Source organism: Simochromis diagramma, unplaced genomic scaffold, assembly GCF_900408965.1.
Source record: "Simochromis diagramma unplaced genomic scaffold, fSimDia1.1 OVJJ01000293.1, whole genome shotgun sequence".
Taxonomy (NCBI): Eukaryota; Metazoa; Chordata; class Actinopteri; order Cichliformes; family Cichlidae; genus Simochromis; species Simochromis diagramma.
Window position 1 is genome coordinate 18,738,974 of NW_024386801.1, and position 16,073 is coordinate 18,755,046.

Sequence of the window (16,073 nt, forward strand, 5' to 3'; positions counted from 1 at the left end):
TGAGATGGAGGCGCTGCTGACAACTTCAAAACTGCCACACTTTGTTTTTCTCTAAGTCAAGTCAACCCTGATGGACATGTTAAAATGCCCAACTCGAGTGATGAAGGCAACATTATTTACAGACTGGGTTTTATTAAGGTTTTAAATTTAAGGGCACATAACTCGTGGCATCTGTGCCAGCTGTAGCTGTAGCTGATGTCAGGCCTCAGGTAGGGACATTCAAGTCACTGAACTGTAACCACTGCGCCCATATTTATGGTGTTTTGCAGCTTTTTGATAGAATTACATGAGTAATATTATTGGTTACTGAGTGGCAGAGCTAGTTCAAGACATTTTGGTGAACAAAGTTCCAGTGTTTTACCAGTCTGTGGCTTAACACTAATTATCAGGATACTGGTGTCTGTGTGGTTGCCCGTGTACAGGTCATAGAGGCAGCTTGCAACCTGTTGCCGTTAGGTGAAAGGACAGAAATCCATCAAACTTGTATTTCATGTTGATAATAAGTTTAATGGAGGAATTTAAATGAGCTGATATGTATATTTTAATATGTAGCAGGCTGATGGTCCCCTTCTTGTCTATGAACAAACTTAAATTAGAATTTTCAACTTCATAGTCACAAAAATTCAGCATCTTATTTACAGCTTTCCCTGAAGCAAAATTATTGTAATAGAAAAAACACAGACATCTGCAACAAGTACGTCTGTTTTATCTGGTGTAATGAACAGTGCAGTTTCCAAGCACTGCCAGCAGGGTTGTATTTCATATGCCCGTGCATGTACACAGTGGACAATCTCACACACCAATCTCTGGGAACTCCTTGACCCTCATCCCAGACTGGAGCTTCACATCCTCTATGTGCAGGTTCTTGGTGTCGGAAGAGGCGTTGTTGGTGAACTGCATCTGCACCGCCACCATGTTGGCGTCAGGGCTGAAAGGCTGCCGGCTGAAACAGTACTCCACCGACAGACCCTCACCCGTGATCCGGTGAAGCAGCTCGTAGCTCTTCAGCGCGCTGGAGGGAGCAATGGTCTGTAAAAAGACCTCTCTGGTTTGTCATCTGCTTTAGTTTTTTCCCCCCCTCCTCTTCATTTTCATTTCATCGCTTCACTAACAGAGAATAAAGATGTCAACAAGCAAATAATATGAAACACTTACTGCTGGGGAGAGGACAGAGTCAGACAAAGACAGCCCCTCCAGGTCGGTCACGAGGCTGTTGGATAGGAAGGTGTTGACCGGTGTGACTTGTGGTGAGGGAGCAGGTTCAACTAAGAAAGAAAGAAACAAGACACGGGATGATGTTCCCAAATTCAGACCAGTGTGCAGTCATCTAATGGATTTTTTTCCTTTGGCATCTTTGTAGACTGTGAAGGGGTTTAGGTGTGAATTAGCATCTCCAAGTCTGGTTGAGAGATTAAGTATCTTGGACGTTTGTTTATGAATGAGGGGAGAGCATCAGTTTAATGGAAGCTCTACTTTCCTACCTATTCTGTGGACACATCTGTGGGTGGTGACCAAACCCTTGAGCTCAGTCATCTAAAAGGGGCTCAGATTATAGCTGCTGCTCCTCAAAAAGAGCTAATGAGATGGTTCAGGCATCTGAACTGGATCTAATTCAGAAGTGGTTTGTGCATTTTGAAATGGGATGAGATTCTCAGATGAAAGAGATGAAGACGGTTCTGGGAAGAGGTAGACGTGGACACCTCTGCTTAGACTGCTTTCCGTTCTAAAGAGAGTGCCATACATTTCCTACTGTCTGAGAAGAAAAGCTGGAAAGATCGAGAAAAAGAAACAAAAACAACTTACAATCATCAAGGTCGAGCAGAGACATTTCTTTCTTTTCTTTCTTGCTCTCTTTCTTGAGAGGCTTGGGAGGAGGTTTAGATTCAGCCGTCTGGAGAACAAAGAAAAACTGTCACGAATAGACGCTGTTCATGCTGCTGTATAGGAAAAGGGGCACAACTGCGCTCTCTTGTATTTTGAAATGCTAAGGTTATAAGAATTTTAGTGGCTTCTTAGATACAGGCTGTATCAAAAAGAATAATCTGGTTTAAAAGTGCTTTTATTCACCGCTAACGATAGAAACACGCACTGATGGAAAGAGCGGATTCATTAGCTTCACATGGTTGGTGGTAGGTAGCATAACAACAGCAGGGGCTGTGTGAAACCTTATATTCAGTCATGTACTTCTATATTTATTGCACCTTCTATGTGCATTACTTAAAAAAGAAAACCCAGCCTTTTTAAATCTGATGATTGTTTTTGATGCACCCTGCTGCTGTGGTCTTTCTCTGTAGTTAACCCTGGTTTGCACCTTTTTTTTCTTCTTGACCTCAGCCTCTGACTCCGAGTCTTCAGACTCTGACTGGCTGCTTTCAGACTCGCTTTCCTCATCTTCGTCAGATTCAGACTCTGACTCGCTCTTGCGCGGTTTACTCTTCCTCTGGTGCTTCCTCTCTTCTTCTTCGCTGCTCTGCTCACTGTCAAAGGAAACCAGAGGTCAAACTTCCCCCAAGGAGTCAAACTTTATTTTCTCCAAACAAAGCGACCACCAATTCTAATAATAAAATCCATAGTCCAGCAAATATGCCTGACATGGCATGCAGTTTAAAGCATCTACCTTTCGCTTTCTTGCACTGGCTTCTTTAGATCTTTCTTTTTTTTCTTCTTCTGTTCCTCTTCCTCCTCCTCTTCTTCTTCCTCAGACTCGGAGGCTTCCTTACTCTCTTCGCTCTCTGATCCCGACCCGCTCTCCTCGCTGCCACTGCTGCTTTCCGAGCCACTGGCAGAGTCTGACTCTGTGGAGGGAGAGGTCAGAGGTTAGAAAGGCTACACAGAGTAAGTGTGATCTGAAGGCTGTTGGTATTCACATCGTACACGGCGTCCTCTGACAAACAAAGCAGCTGGACTGAGTGAGACGTCTGCGTGTTAAACTGTTTTACCATCAAAAAGAGTCGAGATCATCAAAACCAGAGAGGAGATCAAACTTTTATTATTCTTTGTATTATTGATGCCTCAGACACTTTTTTCCTCCAGAGGCGAGGAAAAAGAAAAAAAGATAAAGCAGAACTTTTAACTGACATTCTCAGATTTTCTTTCAGCGTGAAGCTGAGGCAGACACATCAGAAAGCACTAAAGACAGACGTGTTTTATGCTACACCCGCACTCACAAAACTGCATATTGTCTATAATATTATTGTAGCCGATGATAGTTTCTGCAGCAGTAATAGTGAGGAATATTGATAATCTTCTGTTAAGAAGATTATCAATTAAAGATAACTGATCAGATGGAATCAGACATTTAGGGGTTTACTTTCTGTTTAATCAGAGTACAGGGATAATATCCAAATTAGCACTTCATACAGTAAAGGCCACAACGTATTTTGCAATTTCCCAAAAGTAATAGGATGTAATTTTCAGTGCCTAAACTTGAGGCTTAATAACTCTTGAAGCAAATTTGTAATATGTTTATTGGGCTTTTTAGCTTTTATTTAAACAGGACGGGGGAGAAAAGATGGGAAGGCTGGGAGGAAGAGCAGGAGGACGACATGCAGCAACTGGTGATATACCTCACCCTATTTGTATTTTTAAGTGATTTTGGTGTATTTTAGACAATAAGAGACAAAATTATACTGGAAGTAATGAGGCTTTTCTATATTTCCCCATCTCAAGGTGTTATTAGAGTTATTTTAAGGTTGAGGGACGTATTCCTTAGTAGCTCTACTTCCGCATCTCACGCTGTAATTAATGGGGAATATTTTTATGTACTGAAAATTCCACACTAAACTCAGAAAACATTTTGGAAAATTACACAGGCAGCATTATATACTGCTACCTAGTGTCTTATTTTACTCATATGATTCAAATCTATTTTTTAAAATAACATCGTGGCTTTACTAATGTTCACAGAGCTGCTTTTAAATGTTAAAATAAGATAATAATGCATTACATTAGGAAATCAGGATCAGTATAATTATACGGGCGTGCTTGTTGCTGTTAATGCACTTGCAGAATAAAGCAGGTGAAAACATTTGGATGAACAGATTTGTGCACTGGGAGTGAATGAGGTCCATGTATGAACAAGACAAGTTTTGTTTCTTTTCAGTTCTGCCTTGAGTCACCTCCAAATGTGGTCCTCAGATAATGATCCTCAATAAGAGCAGAATTGATTTGACTTTTGCTGCCTCACGATACATCATGAGGTCCTGAAACCTCACGAGAAGTCATGAGACAGCACCATATATACGCAGGTTAAAAGCAGCCGTTGGCATTCTGAAATTCTTCATTACGTCTTTTCTGGTAACATTCTATATTTTTTTCCATTGCCAATAAATCAAAGTACAATACATTTCTTCTGTTCTTCTGTTAATACATTAAATGTGCATTAACCCCCCCGAGAAATAGTCTGCAGCCAATATTGTTATTGCTGTTGAAGTCTCTAGTTGTCTTAGGGCATTATGACCAATTTTAAAGATTTATACAGCTGGACTTGGACCTGAGTGCCACAAACAGGGTATGAAAGTTAGAAAGGATTGAGAGATGGACCTTATTTCTTTAGATTTTTATAGAATTGGTCAACAACACAAATCTCAAGGGCTTGCTCAAAGGGGGTGATATGATTATTAGGACTTATTCTGTGGGTCTTTACAATATAAAGCACATTGAGGTAACAGTTGTTGTGATTTGTAATAAAATTCAATTGATAATGAGCTTATTCTTTGAGACTATCTCGTTTTACCAGCCCCTACCAAGATCATTCACACTGACTCAAAAGTCTCTCACACAAACACACACAAACACACACCCCTGTTGTGAGCACTACTTATGTAGTCAAAAAAATGACCATGCTATCAGTGCCAGCAGCCTAAAGTTACCACTGTCAGCAGACTCCGTAGGACCAGACTCTCCCTCTGAGTCGGTGTAGAACGGCTTTTCTACTTTCTTCTCCTTCCTCTTCTCACGGCTACTGCATTTGGTCCACTCAGGCACCTGGCATAAAACAGAACGGAAAAAGCGAGAGTACAAACAGTAAGCCTCCAGCCCCGCCTCAGAGAGAAAACCCTCAGACAGAAGCAGAAACGTGGGCAGATAGCATGGCCATGAGTGCCTCTGCCTGGGCGTGATGCAGCCAAAAGAAGCCAGCCATCGCTGCTGCAGATCTGCTCTCAGATCCCACAGCCAGGGAGCAAATTTACACCAATGCTTCAATGGAGCGAGTGGTTTACTTGTTTGCATTAGAGTTTTCTGTTTTTGCACACAAAGACGTTAGCACCAGGTGTTGCCTTCATGACCAGTTGCAGAAATGCTTTTCTTGTAATAATAAGGGAGCAGTTCCATTAAGAGAAGTGATATCTTTGAGGAGCAGTAACTATCCTCCTACACTTAAAAAGAAAAGGCCATCTGCTTTTTCTGTGACCAAACTCATTAACCAGAGCCATCTGCTAATGAGCACGGACATCTCAGCCCCACTTAATACCCACAAGGAGCCTAATGATGCGTGACGTGCCTGAGCACTGATCTGCCTGCTAAAAGAATCACTTCTTTAATGGTAGAGAGGAACAGGGTGCTGTGTTTCAGGTAGCTTTGGCTGAGCTAAGCACAGAACAGCGACTACTATATGCGGGAGGGAGGCGTTCAGTTTAAAAGCACTTGGGTTTTTGCGGCTATATGGGTTGAGGCTCAAGAACGTGTGGCTGTTTGCCGCTAACTGACTCACACTTGTTAATGTTGTGACTCTTTCAAGCAGCGTAAAAACCTGGCAGACGTAGGGAAAAAAAAAAGATTGGGATGGAGATGAGGAAAAAAGAAGGAAGAGGTTTCTTTCAGAATAAAAGTCAGGAGAGCAAGAGAAACAGGCACAGGAAGGTTTCAGGGGCTAAAAAATAAGAATGTGTGAGAACAGTTTTGGATATCACAGAGACAAAATAATAAGAATAATCCTAAATTTAATTACATGATAACTTTTAAACACAGTATTTGATAAAAGTAATCAAAAGGACAACTTCTGTTGGTAAAAAAATCAACATACTCCAATATAACTACTGGATATACCTTAATACGTACTCATACTGTCAAATTAAAAGTCAACATTAGCATTCACTACTTCACCAATACATCAAAAAAAAAATACATGAAATGCACTTAGTCTTCACCAGCAACAAAGTATGGTATGCTAGCATGGGTTAGATGGGCAGAATGAAGAGCAGCACAGGTGGAGCAGCAGAGGGGTGGAGGAAGAAATCTGAGAACAAATCACATCAATCAAAAATAAAAAAATATCACGTGACAACATTTGTGACGTGTTCAGCAAGCAAGTCACAAACTTCATGAAGAAAACCAAGCAGATGGACGGGAGGAGACCTGGAGGAGTCCCCGTCAGCAGGTTAAAATCTTTTGTTTTGCTTTAAGCTCTCACAAGGCTTCTGTTCTATGTTGGCGTCACTAAAAAGTGCACCTGAGTGAAAGAGAAACAATAAGATAAACAGATCTGTTCCTTAGTAGTGTAGATTTCTTTAACATTTAGAAACTTAAAAAAGGAGGTTTTAGCTAACCCCAAAGCGAAACACTCTTCATCCTTCCACTACTGTACTATCTTCACGTGTCACATGACCACTCCTACGATGTCTATTTTCTATAGACTATGGAAGCTCCCCGAGCTTCTACAATGTAGCATAATGTTCATTTCAGTAATCTACCCTGTCTAAATGTTGGCTGCTTATCAAAAGGCACTGAGGCAGAACTAGCCTGGCATTGAGCATCAGCACTTCTGCTTTCTAAAGCAAAGCCTGGAAAAAGTCTTTAAGAATGAATAACTTTCTGTCAGAGGATTAACTTCTACAGCTCTGCTCTCACAATATACCTTCCTGCTAAATATTAATCTTTTCCGGTTCTTGTAGGTCCTTTTATTTCACTCCTGCCACTAAATTACTGCTTCAAACTCGTTTTCGGGCAGTGTTTGGACAAACGAACAAAAATCTCATGTGCAGGAGGCACTCATCAGGTGGGTTTGGACAGCATGCACCTGTAAGCTTCACAGGTACATGTTTTCCAAGCTGGCAGGTGGAGAGGTTTAAGATAAGAACATGAAGATTTTTTCTCATGAAACTCGCTGTATATTTAAAATTTTCAGCCAATATGAAAGAGAAGTCCCAAAACTGCTGATAAAGACAGTGTGATACGTTTGGAAGCCCCTGTTGGAGCTTAATGATTAAGTAAATCTTGAGACTAGAAGATTTTTTCCTGAGATTAAGAATTGATTTTGACTAGTCTCATTTACAAATTTGAATCAGCTTTGTTTATAAAATTAAAGAAACTTCTATCCCACTGCTTATTACTAAACAATTTATTGGACCCCTTAAAGCTGAACTCTGTCTGCTTGAAACAAACACAGTGGTCAGCCTTACTTCGTGTGAACTGACAGAGGATTTATTTCTATGATGCCACCTAAATGGTAAATGGCCTGTATTTATATAGCGCTTTACTAGTCCCTAAGGACCCCAAAGCGCTTTACACATCCAGTCATCCACCCATTCACACACTGTGATTATTGTGTGATATGAAATGTGTAAATCATTTTGTATAAATGCCAACATCAGCAGTTTAGACGTTAACTGACAGGCAGGGAAGAAACAGAGAGAGCAGTCATCAACGCAAACACCACTGCATTTCCAAACTCAAAGGGAGGGGCACCTCTCGCCAGTCTCCTAGTAAGCCGATCCGCCCCTCTCCGGTGGTTATGACCTCCTCTGTCTGTGGAGGACCGTATAGCAGAGGGAGAGTCTGTCAGAGAGGCTGAGGCTTCAGAAGATTCACTGACCCTCCCAGCTTTAACAGCCACAACGTGAGTGGATGCAATGCGAGACTTTCAGAATAACCCAGAGAGGTTTTTCCAGCAGCTGAACTTCAGAGGACAGTACTGAGTGTTTTACAGCTCTGCTTGTTTTTGCTCTTTAACTACAAATGATGTGTAATAATGATTTGAAAGGCACACTATAGCTTTTCGGTCTGATTTCTTCCCTCAGCACTCCCTATGTTCTGAAATTTGTGAAATTTAGCTTTGCTGCTGATTACAACTGCATTTTAGCCGCAAGATATCAAGAGGGGAATTAAACGAGTCTGACTGGATATAAAAACACACACCTAACTGAACCTAATCAGTATTAATAAGCTTAAATATACTCTTAAAACAAGGAAAACTGGCAGATCCCAGCTTTTGGAAGGCTGGCCACAAGTATTGTTTGGAATTTTAGCAGAAAAATAACTTGTTGACTAATTTGCATGCATTTATATCTTCGTGTAACAGCTCATAAATCACTCTAGTAATCTACTGCTCATAACCTTTTTTTTGCTTTAGTGATTCCTTAATTTTTACACTTACAGAGTGCTAGTTTAGCCCACTGGTTGAGTGGGTGACGATATGCAATGCAGCAGAAACGCAGTGGTTTTAGTCCAATATCAAATAAAGGCAAAAATGGCCCCCCTGAAAATTTTTTTCATTTTTTCTTCTTTTTTTTTTGTACATTTGCACATTGATAACTATATATAGATATTTACGAATTTGACAGGTTCAAGCAAAGGCAAGTGATGAGCCTGTTGCACCCGCCGCTCTCGCCCTGGCAAAGCTGTCATTTCAGCTGGTCGTGCACGGCTCCGTGTTTGTAACCTCGTGCAGGTGTCACGGCCGGTGCGACTCAGTTTGTGTATAAAAACACAGACGCTGAGAGATTCCCAGATCACTCAGAGGGAGAAAACTAGCCGAGCAGCAATGAAACTGTGAGAAATATGACGCAAACTGGAAAAGCAGAGAATTCTCCTTCAAAGTAAAAAATTGTGCCTTACTGCTGTGACCAGCACATTTCAAAAGGCTCAGCTTTTACCTTGAAGGCAAACAGTCTCTGGTTCATGTTTCACTACCACCGTGCGAGTAAGTCCTCCACAGACTAAGCAAACATTCAGCAATCTGCACACGTATTTTTCCTTAGTCACAGCTGCATTACCACACGATAAAAAGCCATCCTGATGACAAAACAACAATTTTCTAAAAGTAAAGATCCACTTGGGAAAACACTGATGTGTCATGGCCGTGTGTCACACATCATGGTCAAGAACATGAAAGGCGCCTGTAGCACCACATTGAAATGTGCTTCACACTTAAAGAGACACGACATGGATTACTGCGCTGTGTGTTAAAAAGCAACATTATTGTTATGAAACACATGTCACAACAAAATCAAGCCTTGAGGTCACTACTGAAATTTAAAGTTTTGTCTCCTTTTCTTCTTTTTTTAGATGGAGTAGTGAAAACACTCAAGTCTTGATTTCACGTTAATTTAACTGATGAACCGATGGCACATGGAGTGAATGGGATGGAGAAGAAGAGGAGGCTTTGGAGATTTGGGCTGACAGACTTTTGTGTTTTAAGTATTGACTAAACATTAATACTACTGTCAGCATGCTGCTGTTAAAATCTGTTCTCTTCTCTATCGCATGTGCTATTGGCTCAAACAGCTGTCAGGAAACATCTGGATGGGGCGAGTGAGCTGCTGCTGAACAGAAGCGAGTGCAGCAGAGAGGATGAGGTGGAGCTTCATGCCACTGACTGTTTCTATAATGATTCGGGTGTTCTCAAATTAGGCACTTTCTGTCTAACATGTTCTCTCATTAATATGAAAATAATCCTCTTTTCTCCTTTGTGACTCATTCTCCTCCATGGATGGGGAAGTTGTTAAGCAGCATCCATTTTGAAGTAGATGGAGACCAAAAAGGATGAGCTGTTAATGCTAATGAGCTGTAAGCAAATGAAAGATGACCAGTGAAAGAGGAATCAATGTTATATTGGAGTTAGTGTCAGGCTCTGGTGACTCTGTCCAACCCCTCTGAGGCACTGCTCTGGGGAAGGAGCAACTCTCGCTCCCCTCCATTCTTTGGGGGCCCCCAGAGGGCCCCTGTGTCTCTGTGTGTTACTGTTCCCACTGCACGCACAGACTCCTTCACCTCCACGTTGCGCACGGAGGGATCAGGGGCAGCTTCAGGCCAGTCAGGCAACTCCTGGTAGCCCCCAGCCTTGGCATTCAACAGGTGGGAGAGTGAACCCAACTGGAAGTGGTCTCGATCTGCAAAAAGAAGAAAAAAAAATGCAAGCACACACAGAGATCAGTGCAACAGAAAGAGCAGAGTCACTCTTATCATAACACAGAATCACAAAGTTCTGAGAAAGAACTTCAACAGTTTTGAATTTAGTTAAGCTCCACTTCAAAGTCATCTCCTTGTGCACCTCTGGACCCAAATCCTTTTTTGACTACATGCATGTGAACTCAAACTGAAGAAAACATTAACTTGTGTGTAGACTGACTCAACCTCCCAACATGTCTGCGATGACCACTGGACCACTTCCATTTACAGCCCAGAGACCAAACAGGAGTTATTAGTGGAATTCAATTCAATTCAGTTTTACTTATATAACACCAAATCACAACAACAGTCACCTCAAGGCACTTTATACTGTACAAAATTCAGACGGAAACCTCAACAGCTGGATGACACCAATGATGGATGATGAGCAAGCACTAGGCAAAGGTGGGAGGGAAAAACTCCTTTTACAGGAAGAAACCGCCGGCAGAACCAGGGCCTGGTAGGGACGGCCATTTAGCCCGACAGGTTGAGGGAGGAGGGAGACAGAACAAAGGACAAACAGCTAGAAGAGTGTCTAAGTGTTAACTGTGTCCTCCGTCCCAAAGTTGGAGGATCGCTGTTTCAAAGAAGAAGAGTGTGTATCACACAGGGTACAAAGTGGCAAACAGGGAATTAAACCAAGGGAGAGTTCTGGAAATACAGACACCCTGGAAGTGATCCAGAGGAGCACAAGGAGATGACCTCAAAGAGGAAATCGGGATAAACTTTTAAAATCTCAAATCTCAAGACTTTGCTCTGTAATATGAGGATGAGTGGATTCTCCTGTCTTTGTTATGATTACTGTCAGGCTGCTGCCACGTGAAGATCAGAGAGCTGTAGGCAAAACTGCTGGATGTACTTTAGATGAATAAAAAGATGGACAGAATGTTCATGTGAAGAATAAAAATGCTCCCGGTGTAAGGACAGACTCACAGTTACAAAAAAGATGCGTGAATGCTCTGGATGACCTTTGGATTTTGTAAAACTGTATCCTCAAACAGCTCTTGGACACATGGAAAAAAATCCCTCGTTCATTATTTCCAAGCTGTTTTGTAGATTCAAAATTGGAATAAATTGAGATAATAATCCCTGGAAGCTTAAATCACAATACTTGTGGAAAAAAAGGGCCTTATTTGTGTTGATATCTGACTGAGTTATGACTCTGAGAAGGATACGTTATATCTGATGGGGAGCCGCTGCTGCAGCTGCATCTGCTGGCTGTGTAGACCAAAACAGCCCATAACTTCCTTTGTCTTTCACTTTAGCTGTTTTTGCCTCAGGTGTCTCCCACGTACAGAGAGACACCGAGCTGCAGGAAATTATGGCTCAATTTTCTGTTTAATTGATTGTGACTGTCTCATTTTTGTTAAGGCGGTTCATGACTGATGGTAATTAAACGCTAATAACATTGCTCAAACTATTTCTGCCATTATAATTTTCAAACAGCCGCAATACAAGTTCACAAACTAGAAAACAAAACTTACTGTTGACTTGCTTCTGTACCTTTAAAAGGAGACTCAAGGACGGGTGCAGGTTTGAGGGCGAGGAACAGCTTTTTAGCATACTTGCTTAGGGCTCCACTCTTCTCGGTGGGCACGATGAGTTGGCGAATGAAGCGTGCCCGGTCGCGGATGTCGTAGTTCTGGTCGTATTTGGCCAAGTTGAGAACATACTGCGTCAGCAGTTTAGTCTGAGGGGTGAAGGGACACGAAAGGAAGGTGGAAGAACAGTAAAACAACACCTTATCTACTGCGTTACATGCATGTGCAGTGTGGGAGTGTATGTAGCTGTGGATTTGTTTGAGAGGGTCTAAGAGGATAGGACTACTGCATTAGTCTTGAGCCACGTCTCGTGTCGTAATATTTTATTAGAACATTAAAAAAGATGTGACTCACTGAAATGTGCAAACATACATGGGAATACTGTGTAAGGCAAAAACAAGAAGCTAGAAAATCAGTATTTGGTATCACTATTCAAGAACAGTTCTCCTTGTTTCTTGAAGGACATTCAAAGCCCTTCTATGGCTGTTGGCTGACTTTTGGTGCAGTTTTCTGTCACGATGAGCTCACACTGCTTCAGAAGTGCTGAGGCCCAAGCTCTAGGAAGGCCAATCCATAATTGACAATTACAAGGACACACCTGTGTGTTTTCTTATCCAGGTATGATTTTACTGTACAGGAAATGTGTTTGGTGTCCTGCTAAAAAGGACCTAAGCCATTGCAGGTCAGACAATCAGATGGTACTGCATGGTGGATCAAAGTTGACAGTCTTTTTCTGCATTCGTAATTCCATCAGTTTTAAGAAGATCTCCATCACCACTGGCTGAAATGCAGCCCCATACCATGACAGAGCCTCCATGATGTTTTACAGGTACTTGAAAGCAGTCAGAAACGAGCGCTGGACTGAAAATAAGTGGAAAAGAAATACCTCCAGAAAGCCTGGAGAACTTTTGCTGAAGACCACTTCAAAAAACGACTCTTTAGAAACAGGAATTAGGTGTTCTCAAATGACTCAAAGTCTGTTTGTTAAATGAATGAACACATTTTAAACACAGACAGACTTCCTGGTATGAAACTTTCACAAAGAAAAACCAAAGGCATGTAAATATCTGGATACACTGACATGTTTCTGGTTTCATGGATTCCTGTAAGACCTCATCACATTAAAAGAAAAAAACATAATTGGTGATAGGAGATTGGTGAAGGTTTGCAACTAGTCTGCAACTAATTTATAAGAAGACAGAGTCCCTGATTGAAAGCTTACTTGAATGATAAAGCTCAACACTTTTTTTGGAAACCATTTGAAAATTGACTCTGAATGTGACATATTTGAGTTTTCTTTAACTTGGTCTGCATTGCAGAAAAAATATAAGAGCACTTTTAATGAAGATATGCAGCGTAATGACTGTGTGAGAGCGTCACTGGCTTTATTTCTAGACTGCAAATTTACACAGTGCATAAGTGTAGGTGGCAACAATGTCCCAGGTGAGACTGGAGAAGGCAGGAAGAAGAGTGTGTGTGGAAGCCACAGAGGTGTGCTTAGTGCGTTCTGTCACCTGACAGCAGCCTTGTTCACACAAACTAAATGAAAGCCAACATCATGCTCAGTCATTTATGCACAATACTGCAAGATCATTTTTAAAAACAACAGGTTGGATATTGAATATAATCTCAAATGTTTCTTTTTTTGTGATGGTGATGATTTGAATCAGCAGACCTTGTTGATGTGTATTCACACTTATTATCAGGGAGAGGCAGCCAGACTATCACCATCCTGAATCCTCCCAGCTGCACTCTGCTGCTGTAAGCAGTGAGCCTAATTTAATTAAAGATTAGATTTTGCCTTTACAACAGTGTCTTTGCTCACTAGCACAAATATCACTGCTGACTTGAATTTTCAAGACAAAGTGGATATTTGAGTAATTTATTCTGTGAAGTGAAATTAAATGTGTGAGTTGAAATGTTTTTATTCTGGATTAAATTCCTCTTCCTCTAAAATGTTCATACAAATGGGTCAGACTTTCCTTTCAGGTGTACCTTCTGCCACAAGTTTGTTTCTAATAAATTCAAACTTTTGGGGTTGAAGCTGGTGTATTTATAACACCAAAACAAAACAACAGTCACCTTAAGGTGCTTTTATTGTAAGGTAAAGAATCTACAATAAGAGAGAAGACCCCAACAATCAGACGACCCCCTATCAGCAAGCACTTGGTGAAAGTGAGAAGGAAAAACTCCCTTTTAACAGGGAGAAACCTGCAGAAGAACCAGGCTCAGGGCAGGGCAGCCATTTGTTGTGTTGTTGTGACCGATTGGTGGGTGAGGGAAGGGAGACAGAACAAAAGGACAGCCATAAATACTAGTGACAGAAAAACATGCCATTCCCACCTGTTTGGAGTTGGTCAGATATAGCTTGGCTGCTAAATTGATGATCTGAAGCTTCACAATGTCCTCTTCATTAGTGAATGACTTGGCCATCTTCCTTAGAACATCTGGGGCGATCTTAGGTACATGCTCACAGTATTCTCCAATCAGCCACAGGATACTGGCCCGTGCCATTGGCACCTGAGAACACAGGTTGATAGCAAACTAACACTGCTACTACAGAGGGATGACTGGCAGAAACAGGTTTACCGTCGATGTAAACGGTGGTTCAAGAGCCCGAGTCAATTAGTGAACACTTAGTTGACACCTGGTTTATAATAATAGATACTGAATGAGGCATTGAGGTAAGCTACCATCTGCAGGTCATGAAAAAGACTCTTACCTGAATGTTGTCGGTCAGTTTCGCCATGTGCTTTATGATGTCGCTGTGCTTCTCCGGCTGCATCTGCAGCAGCTTCTTGATAACAACCACTGACTCGGCAACCACCAACTCTGCACAAAAGAAAGAAGAGTCACTCGTTGAAATCAGAAATGAACAATAAATACATACTTTTAAACATCACTAATGCTCCGAGTCAATGAGTGGAAAGTATTCAGCAATCATTTACCAGTTCATTCACACTAGAAATTCACACTGTTCACTTCATTCTGTATATTTGTTCAACTGTCATGACATTAAGACATGACCAAGACAACCTGCTGAAGTTAAAAAATGAGCAATGCAGTGAGGAAGCAAGGTGATTTAAATGATTTTGAACGTGGTATGGGTCTTGATGCCAGACGTGCTGGTTTGAGTATCAGAAAGTGCTGATCTGCTGGGATTTTCCTGCATAACCAGTAACCTATAACCAAGTTACGCTGAATGCATAACACAGATGGGCTACAGCAGCTTCAGACCACAACAGGTGACTGTACTGACACCCAAGAACAAGAAACTGAAGCTGTAATTCACACGGGATAAAACTGGACAATAGAAGGGTGGAAAACTGTTGCCTGGGCCGATGACTCTCCATTAATGAAACAACATTCAACAACAATCAGAGCATGAAAAATAACATGAAAACACAGATTCAACCTGCCTTGTATCAACAGTTCAGGATCCTGGTGGTAAAATGGTGTTGGGGGATATTTTCTCGACACATTTTAATCCCCTTAGTATCAACTGAGCACCATTTAAATGCCACATCCTACCTGATTATTGCTGCTGGCCATGTCTACCACTTTCATGACCACAGTGTACCCATCTCCTGATGGCTGCTTCCAGCAGGATAACATGCCATCACACACATCAAATAATCTCAAACTCATATCTAGAACATGAGAACGAGTTCACCGTACTCCACAGTCATCAGGTCTCGATCTATTTGATTAGATTTTTTGGAATGTATTTTTCTCTTTTTACTTTTAAGTCTTGTTTTTGATGTTATTTTGCCATCTGTTCATACAATATGTACAGTTTAAAGAGTGTCTTATACTAACAAATAAAAAGACTCACCATCTCGGTTGGAGAGCAGCTGCACAAGACCGTTCAGACATGTGTCCCTCACCTCGCTGATGTTGGTAGCACAGCGACCAATGGCTTGGATTGTTGCAGCCACAAAGTCTTTATCCATGCTTTTAATATATGTCTGCCAGAAAAAAGCAGCCACTCTGCATATTAATTCATACAGGAAGACAAAGTTGGTTGCTGACTGCTCTTCCTAAAACATGACTTATATTTTTTAATTGTACCTGAAATTCTCTGAGGATGGTGGAAATGTTTGTCTCGTTGGCCAGATTGGTTAGAACCTCCAGCTGCAAATAACAATAATAAGAATCCATCATGTTCTCATATCTCCACAAACTGCTAAAAACTTCTGACCATCTTCAAAAAAAGAGAACAGAAAGCAACCTTTAGGACTTTGATCTGAGTTGGATCTGTTGAGCGGATGTAGAAACTCTTCAGATATGGTTCAAACATCCCCTGTGACACACAAAGACAGGAAGAACCTCCGTGAAGCTTCGTTAGAATAAAAATACCATTTA

The 16,073-nt window shown here is 41.3% G+C and overlaps 1 protein-coding gene and 1 long non-coding RNA gene across 13 annotated transcripts in view; one reads left to right on the top strand and one right to left on the bottom strand.

Moving 5' to 3' along the window:
- Window positions 1–16,073, bottom strand: part of LOC120730143 (AP-3 complex subunit beta-2) — a 63,348-nt gene that overhangs the window by 11,896 nt on the left and 35,379 nt on the right. For 5 of the 12 annotated variants that reach the window (XM_040026315.1, XM_040026314.1, XM_040026309.1 and 2 more), the window contains exons 11-24: window positions 15,940–16,011; window positions 15,780–15,842; window positions 15,544–15,676; window positions 14,431–14,540; window positions 14,052–14,228; window positions 11,671–11,857; window positions 9,979–10,109; window positions 5,714–5,752; window positions 4,872–4,986; window positions 2,618–2,795; window positions 2,312–2,477; window positions 1,804–1,891; window positions 1,156–1,265; window positions 801–1,029 (exon numbers count right to left, since the gene is read on the bottom strand). In XM_040026315.1, coding sequence (XP_039882249.1) covers window positions 801–1,029; window positions 1,156–1,265; window positions 1,804–1,891; window positions 2,312–2,477; window positions 2,618–2,795; window positions 4,872–4,986; window positions 5,714–5,752; window positions 9,979–10,109; window positions 11,671–11,857; window positions 14,052–14,228; window positions 14,431–14,540; window positions 15,544–15,676; window positions 15,780–15,842; window positions 15,940–16,011 — 1,798 coding nt within the window. The remainder of the gene's footprint in view (window positions 1–800; window positions 1,030–1,155; window positions 1,266–1,803; window positions 1,892–2,311; window positions 2,478–2,617; window positions 2,796–4,871; window positions 4,987–5,713; window positions 5,753–9,978; window positions 10,110–11,670; window positions 11,858–14,051; window positions 14,229–14,430; window positions 14,541–15,543; window positions 15,677–15,779; window positions 15,843–15,939; window positions 16,012–16,073) is intronic. The other 7 variants (XM_040026316.1, XM_040026318.1, XM_040026311.1 and 4 more) reach the window with 3 other exon arrangements.
- Window positions 5,252–7,903, top strand: LOC120730151. The gene is made up of 3 exons (XR_005695063.1): window positions 5,252–5,361; window positions 5,682–5,686; window positions 7,893–7,903. It is a non-coding gene; the product is annotated as an uncharacterized LOC120730151 (long non-coding RNA).